The sequence below is a fragment of the Papio anubis genome, chromosome 9 (assembly GCF_008728515.1).
Source record: "Papio anubis isolate 15944 chromosome 9, Panubis1.0, whole genome shotgun sequence".
NCBI lineage: Eukaryota > Metazoa > Chordata > Mammalia > Primates > Cercopithecidae > Papio > Papio anubis.
Genome location: NC_044984.1, coordinates 13901951 through 13920898, shown reverse-complemented (window position 1 = coordinate 13920898; position 18948 = coordinate 13901951). Strand labels below are relative to the sequence as shown.

At 39.5% G+C, this 18948-nt stretch overlaps 1 protein-coding gene and 1 long non-coding RNA gene across 4 annotated transcripts in view; one reads left to right on the top strand and one right to left on the bottom strand.

The window, feature by feature from the left end:
• The first annotated feature begins 9704 nt into the window (after positions 1-9704).
• MGP (matrix Gla protein) lies at positions 9705-13900 on the top strand. Its single transcript, XM_021922071.1, has 4 exons — positions 9705-10069; positions 11552-11584; positions 12749-12824; positions 13512-13900. The coding sequence occupies exons 1-4, from the start codon at positions 10009-10011 to the stop codon at positions 13651-13653; spliced, it is 312 nt and encodes a 103-aa protein (XP_021777763.1). The 5' UTR covers positions 9705-10008; the 3' UTR covers positions 13654-13900.
• LOC108580905 overlaps positions 12780-18948 on the bottom strand; it is a 35486-nt gene continuing 29317 nt past the window's right edge. For 2 of the 3 annotated variants that reach the window (XR_004176010.1, XR_002515561.2), the window contains exons 5-6: positions 14048-14218; positions 12780-12878 (exon numbers count right to left, since the gene is read on the bottom strand). This is a non-coding gene — a long non-coding RNA (uncharacterized LOC108580905). Of the gene's footprint in view, positions 12879-14047; positions 14234-18948 lie in introns of all 3 variants that reach the window. The other variant, XR_002515560.2, reaches the window with a different exon arrangement.

The window sequence follows — 18948 nt, the reverse complement described above, 5'->3', positions numbered from 1 at the left end:
TCCCTGACATCCTTCGTGGAGCTTAACATTCTGCATTGAAATCCAGTAAGATCAATGAAAAAGTATCATGACTAGTATGAGAAAACTGAGGCATCTAACTGAAAATGCAATTCAGCAAGAGAATTCTCTCTTCTTTCAGCAAGAAAGAAGTCTTTCTAGAGATGACAGTTTCCTAGATAATGAGTCAGAATCTTTTGGGTAAATGAGTATGGGGTGAGGAAGAAGAGGAGACAGGTGATTGTACCATGAATAGCTGGGAGGAGTGTGTGCACAAGATGGGGCACAGAAATGCCTGTAATTCAAAAAAGAAAGTATGTGCCAGTAAAGAAATAAAAGTGCTAAGGGAGGCCGGGCATGGTGGCTCATGCCTGTAATCCCAGTACTTTGAGAGGCCGAGGCGGGCAGATCATGTGAGGTCAGGACCAGCCTGACCAACATGGTGAAACTCCATTTCTACTAAAAACACAAAATTAGTCGGGCGTGGTGGCGCATGTCTGTAATCCCAGCTACTCAGGAGGCTGAGGCAGGAGAATCGCTTGAACCGGGGAGGTAGCGATTGCAGTGAGCCGAGATCGCGCCATTGCACTCCAGCCTGGGCAACAGAGCAAAACTCCGTCAAATTTAAAAAAAAAAAAAAAAAAAGTGCTAAGGGATTTTTTGAAGGAAGGAGAAATAACACCTGGTTGAGAAGCTTATGTAAGACATCATGTAGCAGGTGGTATTTGAGCTAAGCCTTAAAAGATACTCAACGTTCCTGTAGACAGAGACAGGGGGGTAGAAAAAGAGGATACCAGAAAATGAGCAAACGTGTGATAGCAAACACTGAAGGGTGTGGCAGGAACAAGTTGCTCAGTTTGGCTAGAGGATGGGTTACATGAAAGGAAATCGTGAAAGAAATGAATGGGAAAGACAAGTGGGAAGTAACAATTAATGAGCACCTACTACATCACAGACACCTGCTGGGTATTTTACAAAGACTTCCTCATTAAATCTTTACAACAATTTACAAAAGAATTATCGCTCACATGTTACAGTGGAAAAAATGACTTATTCAGGGTCATGTAATTAGTTAGACACTGCAATAATAATAATAATAGCTACTTTCATGGAATGTTTACTACATGCCACCACTGGGCTAGCCAGGCTCTCACATGAATTATCTCACTTAATCCTCATTACAACTCCGTAAGCTACTTTCCATTATTGCCCACATTTTACTAGATGAAGAAAATGAGGATTTGAGAGACAGTGGAGATCATTCAGTGACAAATGGACTGGCATTCACACATTTTTTTCCACTCTCTCATTATGGCACCAGAGAATTTAGGATGCTTGTGAATTTGAGAAGGATGTCAGCTTAATTCTGTAAGCAATGAGAAGTTGTTGTGTGTCTTCATAAAAGATGACTAAGAGCCAGAGGCTAAGCTCAAAGAATGTGCCGTCTGGTAGAGGAGCAAGACAAACAAGCGTTCGTATCAGATTCTCATCCTTCCTAATCCCTCACCCCAGCCCATATCCATTCCCCTGCCCTCCTATTGCCATCCCAAAATAGAATAAGACCAAAAATTACATCTTGTTCCCTTCAGCTTATTATCTCTTCCTTTTGATTTTATTCTTTTTCCCACTGGTTTATGGCTGACCAAAAGACAAAGAACCCCAATGAAACCTCCCTTTATCCTCTCAACAAAATAAAAATGTCTTTCAAAATTCCATAAATGGCATGAAAAAAATTAACATGGGATTATGAGAAAACAGAAAACACAGAGACTGATAGATTAGAAGAATTGGAGTCAGAGCAAGGCCCCTGAGATTCAGACGAACTCTGGTGACAGGACCGCTTAAACAAACGCCAGCAGGCGGGGCTGAAATAGATTTCCACAGTCAGCCCAGCCAACATTTCACTGCATTTTTTTCCATCAGGGAGAAATCAGATGTGGAAACAGTCTCTTATTGCACAGCCTGTTCACTTCTTAGCTTGATCAGGAAAGGCATTCCCTGTGCTGTTCTCTCTCTCATGTTAATCTGGACATTTTTCCTTTGTGTCCTCTCTAAATCCTTTTGTGAATTTCATTTCCATGGTTTGCTACGACTAGGCAAGGAGACAAAGGAGAGGAGTCGCAGAGTTGCTGATCCCTTCCACGAGGGGGACAGTTTTCTCTCACTGACAAAATCCTGGCTGAAAAGATTGACTTTCGGCCGGGCGCGGTGGCTCAAGCCTGTAATCCCAGCACTTTGGGAGGCCGAGACGGGCGGATCACGAGGTCAGGATATCGAGACCATCCTGGCTGACACGGTGAAACCCCGTCTCTACTAAAAAATACGAAAACTTAGCCGGGCGAGGTGGCGGGCGCCTGTAGTCCCAGCTACTCGGGAGGCTGAGGCAGGAGAATGGCGTAAACCCGGGAGGTGGAGCTTGCAGTGAGCTGAGATCCGGCCACTGCACTCCAGCCTGGGCGACAGAGCGAGACTCTGTCTCAAAAAAAAAAAAAAAAAGATTGACTTTCTTCTCCTAAGGACTTCAAAGTATATCAGCATCCAACTCGAATGAATGAAGTTATTTGACTACAACTGGGAAACAACAGCAGACATGGCCTTTTGGCAGGTAGTTATTTGAGTGCAGCTTTTAAAAGGCATCTTGCTAGTGGTTTGTTGGCTGAGGGGTGGACATCCAAACACCAATCAGCCCTAGAAACACTTGCAAAATTGCATTAAGAACAAAGCGTTCCTTCAAACGCTGAATTATATAATTTCTCTATCGGGTTTATTCATTTCAAGGATGAAATAATTTACAAGCACAAAATTATACAGGTCTATTCCAGCTCTTCTGTTTAAAAAGGCAAATGGCAAAAAAAAAAAAAAAAGGGCAAATGGCTCGCTCAACAGGAACACAGCCATTGGGTGGCCGTGTCAGAACTACGCTGAGCTTCAGCCAGTTCTACAGTTCCCACTGGACAAAACCTTGCTGATTCAATCCCTCCCACGTTTTGCATTCTCTCCTCTGCTTTGGTTTTCAGCAATCTATTCCCTTGATACTGGGGAAAAGTGGAAGTAACACTAGACCAGTGGAGTTGAACCCATTTTTTTGAAGTACGATTGTGTGTGTGTGTACTCCACGGCATTACATGTATGTAGGCCATTAAGCTAGGAGCTCTGCAGGTATTGCCTTATTCAATTCATCTAACAGTCCTCTGAGTTAGAGTCCTCTAACATGTAGTGAGCACACCTACTATGTTGCAGACACTTATAATCCCTACCTGTGTCACCGAGGCTCAGGAGCTTAAACAACATATCAAATGCCACACGCAGAATAAGCAGCAGAGGCCAGGGGCAGTGGCTCACATCTGTAATCCCAGTACTTTGGGAGACCAAGGCAGGCGGATCACTTGAGGCCAGGAGTTTGAGACCAGCCTGGCCAACATGGTGAAACTGCGTCTCTACTAAAAATACAAAAAATTAGCTGGGTGTGGTGGCACGTGCCTATAGTCCCAGCTACTCAGCAGGCTGAAGCAGGAGAATCACTTGAACCTGGGAGCTGGAGGTTGCAAGGAGCAGAGATTGTGCCACTGCACTCCAGCCTTGGCGACAGAGCAAGACTCCATCTCAAAAGAAAAAAAAAAAAAGAAAAGAAAAGGCAACAGAGCTTGAAGTCAAATCCAGGCTTTCTGATCCTAAAAACTACATCCTTTGGCCAGCTTCTACAGAGCCTGTCTTTAGATTCCTATCAAGATTATGTGATGATTATTTGTTAGGGTAGCTACCAAAAGTATGGAGAGAATACCTAGATGAAGGGAAGCTGGGGAATACTCACTCCCCTCCACCATCTGCTTTTTTGTTGTTGTTATTGTTTTTAGAGAACAACAGAACAGATGAACCGGGTGCAGGCTGGAATATGGAAGGAACATGGCCGATTTGACTCATAGCTACCAGATATTCTTCTAATTTATTACCTAAACTTCAAATCACCCTAAGTAAGATTTAAATTTCCATTTCAAGGAAGTACCCTTAGGTTAGACACGGGGTCCATTCAGATACGTACCTCTGACTAAAGGATTTCAAAGACAGCATATTTTCATTTCTCATGTCAGTATTAAAAGTTATCATCGACTCTTTTTAACTTCATTTGGTAACGAATGTTATGTTTACTTAACTTTTAAAAATTATTCTCTGTTGTTTAAAGCATTACTTCTATCTTCCCTAAAACTACTTCTTATAACTCATACCAGTGCTATCAAGTTCTCAGGTACTGTGATTTGATGAATTAAGCTATCATTCTCTCTACTCCCTTCATGTCTTCACAAGTGATAAACATAATCCCACTCTGCTTCCATCTCACTCCTAGAGACATCATGTCATTGTTCTCGTATCCCCTCTCCTCACCAATCCTACCTTTAGGATCCTGTTTCTGCCAATCACCAATATCCCCTGCAATTCCTGCAAGTTACTTGACTCTGTTTCTTGGGGTTGTAAATGTCCTGAATATAAAAAGGAGTATTTTTATTTTGGTGATTTGAAATAATGAAAGGAGATTATGAGGATATCCCAAAGTGTGGGATGACAGTAGAATAGATATAAAAGGGCGCCTTCCTTTTCACCTGGGACCATGGTACTGCAGGAGAAATTCCTCGGACTTTGTCTTGATTGCACCTCATCCAGAAAAGGCAGCAAGAGTCTGATGAGTAAATAGCCAGCCTTTAGTCAAGACATCTTCATCTTTAGTCAAGACAGGAGACATAGAACCTGCTCTCTATTTTGCTTTGAGTTGACAGAGCAGTTTATAAATTAAGCCGAGATTTCCACTTTTCTGGGGTGGGGAGGTGGGGTGGTCTAAGTAACTATAGAAATTGGCCTTGTGGGTACTGAGAGACGACATTCTTAATATGTCAAATATATCAAACCAGACGAAAGCAAACATCGGCGTTCACAGACTGCATGAGACTTGGGGATTCCTGAAGGAAGCTGAAAAGTTTTAGAAAGTACTATATTTAAGTTGGAGCTTGTTTGGGCAGATGTTTAGTGTGCAGTATACTGGAGAGAGAAACAGGGGACTTAGGATCCAATCCTAAACCTATCCCTGTCTCCGTTTTTATAAGTCATTTAACTTACTGGGCTTAAGTGTATGTAGATCTTTAATTCGTATTGCACTATTTTAAAGGATATTGACAAAATTATCATTTTAAATGCGTATATCTTAATTTTGTGTAATTTTGTCTCTAGCTATGAAATTGGAAACTCAAGGGACCCTGTAAGATGCAATCACAAAATTATTTAAGCAGGTGTCAGAACCTGGAGGGATCTTGCATGGTTGTATCATTATTAAAAACATATGATTTGACATCAAATAGTCCTGTGTTTTGATCCTGTCTTTGACATTTAGTTGTTGTGTGACCTTGGATAAACTATTTTACCTCTTTGAGCTTCTATTTTCTTATATATGAGATGTGGGTCATTATACTTAGCTTATAGGATTATTATGAGAAGTAAATAACAAATAAAAAGTGATTATCAGAGCATCTAATATATAGCAAGCATTTGACTTATGATAATAGCACTTGGATAGATGTATAATTTTTATTTGATATTTGCTATCTTATTTAAAAACTGAAGCTTTTCTTAAGAAGGAAAATGTAGAGGAAATAATCGATATGGGAGGGAAAAAAAAATCCCAGCCATTCCAAGCCAAAAGTTCTCCACCTCTCAGACTTCTCCACCTTTATTTTGTTTAATAATCAGGCATCTCCAGCTTTCCCTGGAAGTTTCAGCCCATGAGTCCCCAGATGCTCCTCCTGCCTGAGTTTGACAAACTCATGCCTGAGTTTGACAAACATTTATTCTCACTTAGTTTAACTAAGACAAATTAAGGAAAGGAAAGAAGGATTCTGTCTGTGCCTAGGAAGTTACATCAGTTAAGGAATCTGACACACAGAATCCTCTCAAGGGGCTTCCCTTAAAAGAAAAGAACTAAGAGCGTGGCACTGCCCCACGACATTGGCCGGGCTTCTGTCTCCCAGTTCATTGTTCTCTGATGTCCTAGAGAGTGATTTCTGTTTTTGTCTTCAGGGCTGCTTCTTCCTAACTCTTCTTTCATTTGTGCTTTTCCTTTAATGGCAAAGGCAAGGACTTTAGTGTTGCCAGTTCAAAAAAAAAATTATAAAATCAAAATTCAGTAAATAAAGCTGAATTTCATGGAACAGCAAAAAAGAAAAAGAAATCTGACTGGAGCCAGGAAAATTCCTCAAAGAGACAAAATGCCTAGCCATCTGAAAAAGAGTTAGTTAAAGGATAAGCAAGGACAGAAAGAGAAGGAGGTAGAATTGATAGGGAAATATATTACACTTACTACCTCTGTGCCGTTATTTTAGTCACAGAAATACCATGTGATGGGGATAACTATTTTGGTATATTCTCTGGCAAATACACTTTTCTGAGAAGCTTCTCCCCACAGTAATTCTCAGCAGCTCTGCCAATGTTCCTCTCCTGCATTCCCTGCCTAAATTCAGAATTATCTGAGCTGGTCATTAGCACCTTTCTTGATGCTTTGGAAACAGAGATACTCCTGAGTGCCCATAAGAAAGGTCAACCCAGTGAGAAAGCTCATCACTTAGTCTCCTTTAAGGCCAGTTGGCTGCCTAACCATTTTTTAAATAAAAGGAGCCACTATTAAATTTGTGTTCAAAGAGCATACTTGATGCATGAGGATAGAGCCCGTATCTGTATTTTTCTCTACTGTATTTCCAGCCTAGAGTTGACACGCAGTAGATGCTCAGTACACTTGTTGTCTAGATAGATAACTGGATGGATGGATGGATGGATGGATGGATGGATGGATGGATGGATGGATGGGAGAATTATGAAATCATGAAGCTCCTTCTGGCCCTGACAGGCATGGTCATTCTTCTCTTTTCTGCCTAAGAGTAGGTGGAATAGGAGATCTGTATTAGTCCATGGCTTCTCTTGCTTCAGTTCCCACGTTGCCAACCTCGCATGAGGAGATTCCTATACATTTTTAAAAACTGGCAATCATATCACTGTCTCATATTTCTGTTATCACTTCTGGGAGTATCTTAAAATATTCTCTCCTCTGAATAACACTTCTCTTTTGTTAAGGGAAAATGTCTATATAAGTGTCTTTCATAATTATCTAAAATCTAACTAGAATTTAGAGTTTCATGTGGTCTTGTCTTGACAAGATATCCCAATTAAGAAAATGCAAACTAGCTGGCAAAATTAATTTGTTTAAATTTCAATATTTTCTGAAAATTTTCAGACAGTGTTCCGCAATCTCAAACAATGCTATTCCTAACCAAAGCAGCTTTTATGTCTCTGTTCCCATGTCTTGCTTTTAATATGTCTCACCTTCTCCAACTGCCTCCGTTTTTCTCTGTCACTCAGTCTCTACCTAAAACTCACCCAGCAAACCAAATTGGTAAGCCTCTTCTCATTTCCCCGTCTCCGTTTTTTTTTCCTACCTCCATTCTTTTCTTCTGTCTTCTCTCAGATTAGTCAATCTTGGTCCTTTCTAATGCAAAGCTGCCATCCCTGCTTTATGAGTTAGTCCAAGTCCTCATCATAAAAACATATGACTGGAGTTGGCATTCACAAAGTTGTCTTTGAAATGGGGAGTAAGGTGACAGAAGAGAAAAAGAAGGGCTCTGGATTCTCACACATGTTAATAATTTTTGCAGATCATATATAAATGGGATTTTGCAGAGAAGAACCTAGAAAGAAATGGAGAGAAATAGACAGGAAAGGCAGATGAAGGACCGAAGAGACACAGCTCCCAAAAGAAAGTTAGCCTTACAAAAACCAAGACGATAAAAAGAAATGCTTAAGTTTAGGGAATCCAGTGGAAGCAGTGATTTAAGGTGAACAAAAAGTGAAGCTTAAGTTGAAATGAGAAGTGTAGGATTTTCAAGTTTAGTTTCTGGGAGTGTAAAAATAACCTAACAATTGTGATGTCAGAGGCTGAAAGATTATAGTTGTCATTTGACCTTGGGGATAGAGGAGACATCTATAACTTGGCTGGAAAAGACACAGCTAATTTACATTGCAAAGCACATACTTATAGCAGGAAAATGGGAAGATTTCTCTTTAATTCTGGAGATGGAGTGGGGACGGGAAGAGTAGACTACTCATTTTAAGGGTGAAACATTGGAACTCAGCTTGTTTGATGTTATATTAATTGGGGATTAATTACTAAGCTAAGTACATGCAAAACTTTTATCTATGGCTAGTTTGTTCCCCCAAAATCATGCAATGTAGTGAACTGGCTTTCACACTTTAAATTATTCATTGATCGTATAATGATTCAGGTGATTCATCTTGCAAGATTGACGTTGAAACTAACACTCAGAGTAGGTTGTGGTTTAAAGAGCGGAACAACTGCCAATCTCATTAGTGGAAATTGTGAAGGTTGAATTTATCAAGTATGAACATATATGGTCTTCTTTCTGAGATTTTCTTTAAGATTTTCTCACAGAGAATCTATTTCTTAGGTTTTGGAGGGAAAACTTGAATTTTATTGATCCCTCAGAACTCAATCTTTCAGATTTCAAAGTAGCTATTTCTTTTAATGGGGACTCTATTAATATTTATAAAAGCTCTTCACAGGACGGAGGGTGGGAGGGAAACTCCATCCCAATAAGACAAAAAGAATGAAGCACGAGGCTCCACCTAGTTCATCACTGCTCCTTGAAATACATCAGTATTGAAAGATACATCCACCCCATCCCCAACCCAGCCCTATTGCTGTTGCAGTTCAAGAGTCAGAGGTCCCGAAGCTGTAGCTCTTCTACAATCTGCTGCTCTGTGACTCAAGTCTGTTGTCTGCAAAGAAAACTATTGGGTTCCCAAGCAACAGCGGCACATCTGGTAGGACAGATTTTGTGATTGCAAAAGAAGGGGAAAAAAGGAAGAAAAAAAAAGAGCTCTCTATACAAGATAACCAGCGGCATGAAACTGAAATCCTCCTGTGGGAAACTAAGCTAGCACTTCTGGGCCTGACGGTGTAGTGAAAACCTATGCTTAAGGATACATTACAGTGAAAGAGCAAAGTGAATAGTAAGTAGCTATTACTTACTTTCTTAGGGAGGTGTCTTGTTTGTCTGTACATCCCCCACAACACCTAGCACATCTGCCACTCACTAAAAAGTCTATCGCATTAGTTAATTATCGAGATAATGCCCTCGGGAATGAGAGAACAGTGCCCTCTTATCCTTGCTGCACTTTCCACCACTGATTCGCTGCCTAAGAGAGGACTAGGTCACAGGTTTGAACTAATGTCACAAAACTGAATGGGCAAGTTACAACGGTGTTGATTAAGGAAACAGAACTCATGGGGCATTGGATATCTCTACCCTGCTGAACCCTTGGAAAAATGCCAAAGATGCATATTCCCAGTCAAATGCCTGATTAGTCTGGGATTGATAGATTGGTCTAGGATTCAGCCCTACTGGGAAGATGTCTAAATTATAATCAGCATAGAAAGTGAAGTCCTCCCAGAAGAAGAGGCAAAGGTTAAAAAGAAGAAAAGAAAAGAAAGTAAAGTCCTTTTTCCCCGCCAAAACCTCTCATCAATCAATCAGGGTAACAAACAGAACACTAGGGCTCTGTCTGTGGACCAAACCCAAAAGGCCTGGCCAGGAGGATAGATCATGTGTTCGTGGCAACTCCCTCTGTGGGCTTTTGTCCAGGTCTGTCCCCAAGCATACGATGGCCACAACTTCTGCACCAGAGCAGCATCCTGCTGTAGCACAGTCAGGTCCAGGAGTGAGGGAAAACTGCCCACTCAGAGTAGATAATATCTGGAAGGAATGACTGTTTGGGAAAAGTTCCAATGCTAGTTCAGTGCCAACCCTTCCCCACCTTCTCCAGCCCTCTCCCACTGGTTCTTCCCCTCCCAACTGCTCTGGTTCTTATAAAAACCTCACAGCCTTCCACTAACATCCTGTAGGAGCCTCTCTCCCTACTGCTGCTACACAAGACCCTGAGACTGACCTGCAGGACGAGACCATGAAGAGCCTGGTCCTTCTCGCCATCCTGGCCGCCTTAGCGGTGGTAACTTCGTGTTATGGTGAGAAACTTTTCTCCCATTTCTCTGTATTTACTTTTCTGCCTCTGACTTTGGCTTACTTCTATATTTCCTCTCCCTCCTCCTCTTCTTCCCCCTTTCTCTGTTATAATCTTAAAGTACCATTACTTTCACATTTCCCAGTCTCCACGGAAACTGATCTGTTCTATTAAGTCTTTTTTATATCCTAAATATCCAGAGTCTTGTGCAACTTAACAGGCAAACCCGTTCAGTGGTAAGTCTCTGTGTATCTAGAAACTCAGATCTTTCAGAAAGAAGATATCAAATTCCCAGCCCCCTGCATCCTTCTTTTTAAGGATATTTATTTAGACTTTGGTATCAATGGGTTAAGGGCATTGTTTAAACCACTTGCCTGTGAGAAAATCAATTTTCATGTGAAGTATTAAGTATAGCCCTTTCTAGGGACTGGACAATATCATGAACTTATGATGTTTGTTCAGTTAATGAATTTTAAAATAAAGTTTTACATCAAAAAAAGTTTAGAAAATAATCATTTTCGTAACTTCTGTTGTCAGAAAATAAATTTTGCCTGTTTCCTATATGTTGTTAAATATACCTGCATTTGTTCAAAGCTTATAAAAGGAAATCTGAAGCAAAGTTATTTGCTTATTTCAGTCTTTTGCTTCAATTATGTGAATATTTTCACTGTTTTTAAATTTAAATTGCATTAACAAACAAAGATTATGCTTCTCACTCTTATATTCACAAATTTTCTATATCAGAGGATTTCATTTCTTCACCTTCTTTTTGACTTTTGAAGAAAATTCACTTGCCGGCAAATATTAATAGAAGCCTCTTATTCCAAAATGTACCTGCCGTGCTCAGGAGAGTGGCAGAAAGAACAAAGCTTCTGCTTTGATATCATTTCAGTTCTCTCTCTGAACTGGCATCGTGCCCAGGGTGAGCTGTCAGCTGGAGCCAGTGGTTTCTGTGGCTGCCAATTTAACACAGGTTCTTAAGAGGCTTTCGGAACCCTCTTAGAAACCTGTCCTGGTAAGCCCAGCAGAGCAGCTGCCCTGTAGTTCTCTTGCCTGGAGAAACCTGGCTGTCTTCTGGATCCTTCTTAATCCTCTTTGACCCTGTTCTCAAACAGCCTCTGAATAATCCAGAGAAGAAGGTTCTCTGGAGACTTCTGTACAGCACTTAAAGTGTCTTATTTTGCTTGTCTGAAGACGTCATAGCCCTTGGGAAATTGTAGTTGAAAATGGCCACTCCCTCCTTCAACATCAGAGAAACTAAAATACAGAGATATCCACAGCAAGGCCAGAGCTAGAGAAAAACCTCACAAACCCCAAATTCCTGAAATCTGTAATAACCACACTGCCAAATATATTCTTCACATTTTTACACTCTTTCCTCTCCTTCCATCCCTATATTTAAACTATTACAGTGTCTAAACTGATAAACAATGATATAAGGAATCATTGCTAAGCAGTGATATAACGAATTTTTTTTTAATTCCAGAATCGCATGAAAGCATGGAATCTTATGAACTTTGTAAGTGAATATTTAAATTCTTTATTTAAATCTCTTGCATTAAAGAACCTCTCCCTATTTTTAAATAAACAAGATGGTAAGATATATAACAGGGAGGGAAAAGGGGGCCTCTTTTGAAAAACTAAAGTAAAGTTTTAAATCTAATGACTATAAAAATTGCCAAAGGAGCAATTTTTTAAGCTTGAAGTAGTGCAATATGGGATTTAAGCTACAGGCAACATATTCAGAAGCCATAAAATCTCATTTGGAAATTTTAAATTGGCACCATGTCAACTGCACAGATGGAAAACGAGGAGTAATGACAAATGGTAAAGCACAGAGTTGGACGCCAAGTCAGCTGGGAGACCACAGGCGCCACGTTAAGCTGAGTGCTGTTTTGTTTTTTTAGATTTTTGGCTTTTTTGTTTTTTTTTGTTTTTGTTTTTGAGATGCACTCTGTCACCCAGGCTGGAGTGCAGTGGTGTGATCTCGGCTCACTGCAAGCTCCACCTCCCAGGTTCAGGCAATTATCATGCCTCAGCCTCCCGAGTAGCTGGTGCATGACAACATGCCTGGCTAATTTTTGTATTTTTGGTAGAGACAGGGTTTCACCATGTTGTCCAGGCTGGTCTCGAACTCCTGACTTCAAGTGATCCACTCACCACAGCCTCCCAAAGTGCCGGGATTACAGGCGTAAGCCACCATACCCAGCCAGCTGAATGCTATGGAATAGCTGGATTTATAAAAGACTGAGCATAGGAGGAAATGGCACATCACTCTTGTTTTTAATTTATTCATTATTTTTATAGTGTTTAAACTGTTCATGTACCGGCAATCTAGAGTTATGCTTCATAAATCCTCAGGACAGAGAATTTCTCCTCAAAAGGAATTTAAAACCTACCAAGTAGAAATACAGAAATTAAGAAAAGCAAAGTGATCGTCCAAAGGCAAAACCAACAAAGTCCATATGACAAGTCTCTAAGACACATAGATTGATTACTGATTTCATTTGATCAGGAAGTTAATGAAATCTACTATATATCCTCCTTTCATTTTTGTCAATCTCTGTTTATATGAGTTGCAGAAATTAAGGCACTTACAAATATATTTGGGTCAAAGAATATTCATGGAAATATTTTCAGCTATGTGTCACTAAAACTGCATTTATTTATTTTCTGTTCTAAGATCCCTTCATTAACAGGAGAAATGCAAATACCTTCATATCCCCTCAGCAGAGATGGAGAGCTAAAGTCCAAGAAAGGTCAGTGACGAACTTCATGAGGAGCGCTCATTTTTCCCAGTGTAGATCACAGATCTGAATTGGAGTGGGAAACAGGTTTTTCATTATATACATTATTCCTAATTGTACTTTAAAATCAAAAACTTAAAAACAGTATACAGAAAACAACTGAATTATTAGAAAACTATTTGGGGAAAGATCTGGAAAGGAGAGGGAAGGAGGAGAGAAAGGAGGACAGAAAGAAAACTTCTATTGTCATTTAAAAAAAAAAAAAATCCGCTGTTCTGCCTTCCCTCCCTGGTTTTTTTGGTTGGTTGGTTGGTTGGTTTTTCTGAGACAGAGTCTCACTCTGTTGACCAGGCTGGATTGTAGTGGCACTATCTCATGCCTCAGCTTCCCAGGTAGCTGGGATTACAGGCACGTGCTACCATGTCCAGCTATTTTTGTATTTTTAGTGAAGACGGGGTTTCGTCATGTTGGCAGGGCTGATCTTGAACTTCTGACCTCAAGCAATCCGCCCGCCTCAGCCTCCCAAAATGCTGGGATTACAGGCCTGAGCCACCACACCCGGCCTCTCCCTGTTCCTTAAATATCTCTTAATATAGGTGGGCATGGAGAGAAAGTCTCTCCAATATTTTCTTCTTCTTTCCATTTTCTTATTTTTCCACTTTATGTTTCTCAATTTTGGCCTCTTTTTCCACTTTCTAGGATCCGAGAACGCTCTAAGCCTGTCCACGAGCTCAATAGGGAAGCCTGTGATGACTACAGACTTTGCGAACGCTATGCCATGGTTTATGGATACAACGCTGCCTATAATCGCTACTTCAGGGAGCGCCGAGGGGCCAAATGAGATTGGGGGAAGAAAAAAATCTCATTTTTTCTGGAGTCTGGCACCTGATTTTGTATCCCTTTGTAGCAGCATTACTGAAATACATAGACTCATATACAATGCTTGTTTCCTGTATATTCTCTTGTCTGGCTGCACCCCTTTTTCCCACCCCCACATTGATAAGTAATGAAAGTGCACTGCAGTGAGGGTCAAAGGAGAGTCAACATATGTGATTGTTCCATAATAAACTTCTGTTGTGATACTTTCACTTGTAAATCTGGTTTCTTTTGGGAAAATACTGAGATATTTAAATCATGGCCCACCTTACCCAAAATAGGAGATTATTTTCATCTCATATCTAGTATTGATTAGAAAAATAACTACATGAAAAGACGGAAGTTTGGAAAGCACTCACCCAGCCATAAATTCTCTAAACCCTCTCTCTACTTTGGAATCCGTGAATGGAATCTGGTATGATTTTTCCAGGACTTTCCCGTTTCCTATTTCACAATTTCAAATTGTGGCAAATACAGGGCTCACTTCATTTGTCTTTTTCATCTCTTATGCATCAAAGTCAAAAACGTTTCTGAATCAAGATAATCTAGAAGAAGAGAAAAAAGGAGGGAAAGGAAAAGAGAAAACAAAAGGGACAAATAAAACACAATTGGCAAAAACTGTCAATAATAGTTTATATACCTAACTATATCAATAATCACATTATATGTAAATAGTCTAAACAATCCAATTATTTTTTACTTCTACATATGTTCTATTTTTACTTCTACGTTTATTATAGGTTCCACGCTACATGTTTATTATTCATGCTTTAAATAATTTTAATAATTTCTTTTAAAGTTTAGATAATAAGAAAATATCCCAGGCCAGGCACAGTGGTCCATATCTGTAATCTCAGTAGCCATGACCATACAAACGCACTCCAGCCTGGGAAACAGACGGAGACTCTGTCTCTACAGAAAAATAAAGAAGAAAAGAAAGAAAAGATCTCATATATTTACCCACGTAGTTTTCATTTCCTGTTTTCTTCATTCTTCTTTCCATCTGGTGTCATTTCCTTTCTGCCTCAGAATTTCCTTTAACGTTTCTTATAGTTCAGGTCTGCAGGATCCTTTAAGTTTTGTATTCTTGTTTTTATTCTTGAAAGATATTTTCATTGTATATTGAATCCCAAGTTGCCACATTTCTTTTAATTATTTTAAGATATTCCGCTGAATTCTAGCTTGCACAGTTTTTTGATATAAAATTTGTTGTAATTCTTATCTTTGTTCCACTGTATATACTGCGTCTTTTATCTCTGGCTGCTTCTAACATTTTTCTCTTTATTAGTGCTTTCGACCAAATTGATTCACACCTATCTTGATTTTTATTATTTTTCTTGTTCTTGAGGCTTATTGACCTTCTTGGATTGCATAAAATTAGAAAAATTTTCAGCCATTATTTTTTCAAATACTTCCATCCCTCACTCCTCCTCTCCTTTAGAGGGTCCAATGACATGCACATTTGACCACTTGAAGTAATCCAACTCTCTGATGTTATTTCAATGTTTACAAAATGCTTTTCTCTGTGTGTTTTATTTTTGACACTTTCTATTAACGTGTCATCAGGTTCATTAACCTTTTCGTTGGCAATATCTAATCTACTATTAATTTCCTCTAGTGTATTTTTCATCCCAGACATTGGGGTTTTAATCAGCAGAAGTTTGATCTGGATGTTTTCATATCTTCCATACCTCTGCTTATCTTTTTAAATGTCTTTGATACATTTAAATTATTACAATAACTATTTTAACATGATGTCAGTTATGGGTTGGTTTGATTGGTTGATTCATTCTACTTATGAATCACAATTTTCTACTTTTCTGCATTCTTGCTTAATTTTATTTGATGCCAGACATTGTAAATTTTACCTTTTTGTGTACTGGATATTCTTCTATTTCTGTATGCGTTCCTGAGCTTTGCTTTGGGATTCAGTTAAATCATGTTAAATCGTGGATAAAATTAATCAGTATTTAATCTAAGGCTTCAGTTAAATTCAGTTAAATCGTGGATAAAATTAATCAGTATTTAATCTAAGGCTAATTATTTCCCTACACTGAGGCAAGACCTTTCTGAGTACTGCGCCCAATGTCCCATGACAATAATCGTAGCCCTGAGTTAACAGCAGCCACTGTTTCCTCTATGCCTCTTAAATGGTAATCTCCCCACACACAAATGCCAATCAGTCCTCTATGTGTACACGAGAGTGCCCTCCACTGATATCCAGGGATCCCTCTCGCTCTCTCCTTTGCAGTATTTTGCCATGTGAAATATAGTCACTATGTTTTTCTAGAATTCTCAACTCCATCTCAATTCAAAATGTCCACTGGACTCCACCCTGGTTCCCTCTCCCTAAGCCATGGCCTAGAAACTCCCTTAAAGCAATAGGCTGGAGAAGTCATAGGACTTACTCTGTTTTCCATCTCATAGCAATGGCCATCTTTAATCGCCTCATGTCCAGGGTCTTGAAAGCCATTTTTTCATATGTATTGCCTGTGTCTTTAGTTGTTTCTGAAGAGAAGGTAAATCCCCCCTCTTTCTCAGATGGAGCCTTAGTTCCGTAGACTCCATCTTAGCCAAAAGTCCATTAAAACAGGCAGGACTATTTAAATGGTGATCCCAGCCTCAGAGTTCACCAGTAAAATTGGCTCAGACATATACTGCAGTTACATCACAGTTCAAATGCTCACTCTGGTTAGCCCTACTTTCCTCACCCCTCTCATGTATTGTTCCCCAATAAACCACCCGCACACAAATCTCTAAATCTTAGAGTCGGCTTCCTAGGGAAACAAATCTGTGACAGTCATTCAGTTGGTAAATAGTGAATAGTCAGCCAGCATCTTCTAGCTCCAGAATCTTCTCGCTCCAGCTTGTTTTATTCATTATGTAACACTAGTTTTATAGTTTTTGAGTTGGCAAGAGGTTCAGCAATAATCTATTTAAATCCTCTAATTTTCAGTTGAAGAATTTGAGAGCTTAAAATCTAAGTGACTTAAGTGACTGTCCCAAGGGCAGGAAATTCTATTTTCTTGAGCAATTTACTTATAGTGACCTCATAAAATCTAATTCTTTAAGCCAGTTTCTTAAAGAGTTGTGTACAAATAGCCCATATATTTTTACCAGCCTCCCATTGTATAGTTACACTTTCCAATCTGATGAAGATGTTTTTAATGTAGTTTCTACCTTAGTCAAAATTTTATCTATCTACCATCTCAGCTCTATAATTTCTTTTTTTGATATATCTTTGTTTTTCAGAATTAAGACACACAAAATAGCATGTTACAGGTCTTACTCGCTTCCCCTTTTCTCATCTTGGTAAGGTTTTTCCATAGATTAATTTAGCCTGAGAACCAAAGTGTTTAAACATAAGCAGATTACTCTGCCACCACCCATAAAAGCAATTTGCATCGTAGAACAGTGTCTAAGAATAAGTACTTTGTAGCTAGGTCTCCCAGTTTTTAATGCCAGCTCCACCACTGAGAATGTGTCAATCTTGGGCAAGTAAAGTAATCTCACTGGGCCTCAATTCCCTTATCTATAAAATAAGATTATTCTAGTACCTATCTTAGAGTTGCTGTCAACATTAAACAAGTTAATATATGTAAAGTGCACAAAACACTGCCTGGCATGTAGTAAGTACTCAATACTTGTTAGCTATTTCTATTGTATTGTACTATTATTACTATGGTCTGGATATTAAAAATGGCAAGACAATGACTCTTTGGAGACTCACACTTATACCTCAAGTATCTATAATTGTCTATGAAGAGCAGTCTGCAGGATTCATAGCCAAACGCTGTAAAGAGCACTGGCTAGTTTGTACTCACTTCACTCTTCCTGTCCTCCACAAGGCCATGGCTACCTATGTTAAGCAGCATGCAGTTTCAAAAAAGACTAGAAAATTAATTATCTTCATTTTTGTACTCACCTGGGTTTGAAATTTTTGTAGCTAAAGTAATTCATACTAGAAAGGAGCTAAACTTACATTCTTACATAGTAGTACTAGTAGTAGTGGTAGTAGTAGTAGTAGTAGTAATAGTAGTAGTAATAGTAGTAATAGTATATGCAAGCACCATGTACCCTTACCCTTTCAATGGAGGGAATCTGTAGGTAATCTGTTGCTATATGTATCTTAAGTTCTTGATGTCCTAATTATCCATCATTAGTAGCCTTCCCATCAGTTCTTCAATTTTAATGCTTCCTTGTCATAATACAGAACTCTAATGAGAGTGAATTCTATCCTAAATTCATGTTGATTTGGAACCCTGAAGCTTTGCCTCTATTGCCTCTGCTTTGCCTCTATTTGCCTCTGTTTATGAACTAGGGTTCTATTTTATCCTAGGTGGCCCTCCTCTGGAACCCAGACATTGCTACCCATCTGATTATTCCTAGATATACCTTCTGCCATGTCCCTTCCACCAGTAAGTATCCCTGGCCATTGATGTCAGTCCAGAACAAAACAGATTAATCTACTCTGCTTCACTGGCAAGAATGAGACACCATAATCCAGGATGTGTTACATACCCTAAACTACCAAGCATTGCATAGGGCTGTGTTCCCAATAGGTAGACTATATGTGTCCAACAATAATGTGTGGAAGCAGGAGTGACCTTACTTGTCATCATTTGTAAACCACATGAGGAATTTATATTTTAAATTCCTATAATTCTAACCTATAGGCCTGGAAATTGTGGTTTAGGAAGAGGAAATATTTTCACCATGAAACATAGGAAGAGTCTCATTTACGTTCTAAAGCTTCACAGTAACTTCAGGCTCTTCATGCCAGGCGGCAAATGAAGGAGTCATCTTCCTAACAGGGGTAATGGACTTCAGGAGAAGGTAGGGCTTCCTAACAGGGGTAATTGACGTTGGGAGAAGGTCATTTTATCAGGAGAAGGTAGAGCTTCTGCTACACAATCTAAGGAGGGAAAGTGAGTCTGATATCACTGAAACATCTCTTGATACGCCTGTGCCCAGTCATGATACTAAATGGACAGATGTATCAGCCATGGTCTAGAAGAGCATAGTGCAGGAGCTCCAACTCTCAAGAAAGGAGCTCTAACTCCCTTACCAGTTAGACATCAAGACCACCAGATATGCTATGAGTGAGCGAAATCTAGAATGGGTAGTTTTTAAGAGGGAAACAATGAGTATTAGCAGCGGCCTTGCAACTATCTGTACCAACACAGGCTATAGTTAATCCCACTAACCTTCATACGTGTTCTGGCTTGACCCTACAAGTGAATTAGACCTCAAACATGAG

Bases quoted from the DNA above. Each gene is read 5' to 3' on its own strand.
- MGP (XM_021922071.1), top strand. From the start codon at position 10,009: ATGAAGAGCCTGGTCCTTCTCGCCATCCTGGCCGCCTTAGCGGTGGTA. The intron at 11,585-12,748 runs GTAAGTGAATAT...TTCTGTTCTAAG, and splicing joins CATGGAATCTTATGAACTTT to ATCCCTTCATTAACAGGAGA. The intron at 12,825-13,511 runs GTCAGTGACGAA...TCCACTTTCTAG, and splicing joins AGAGCTAAAGTCCAAGAAAG to GATCCGAGAACGCTCTAAGC.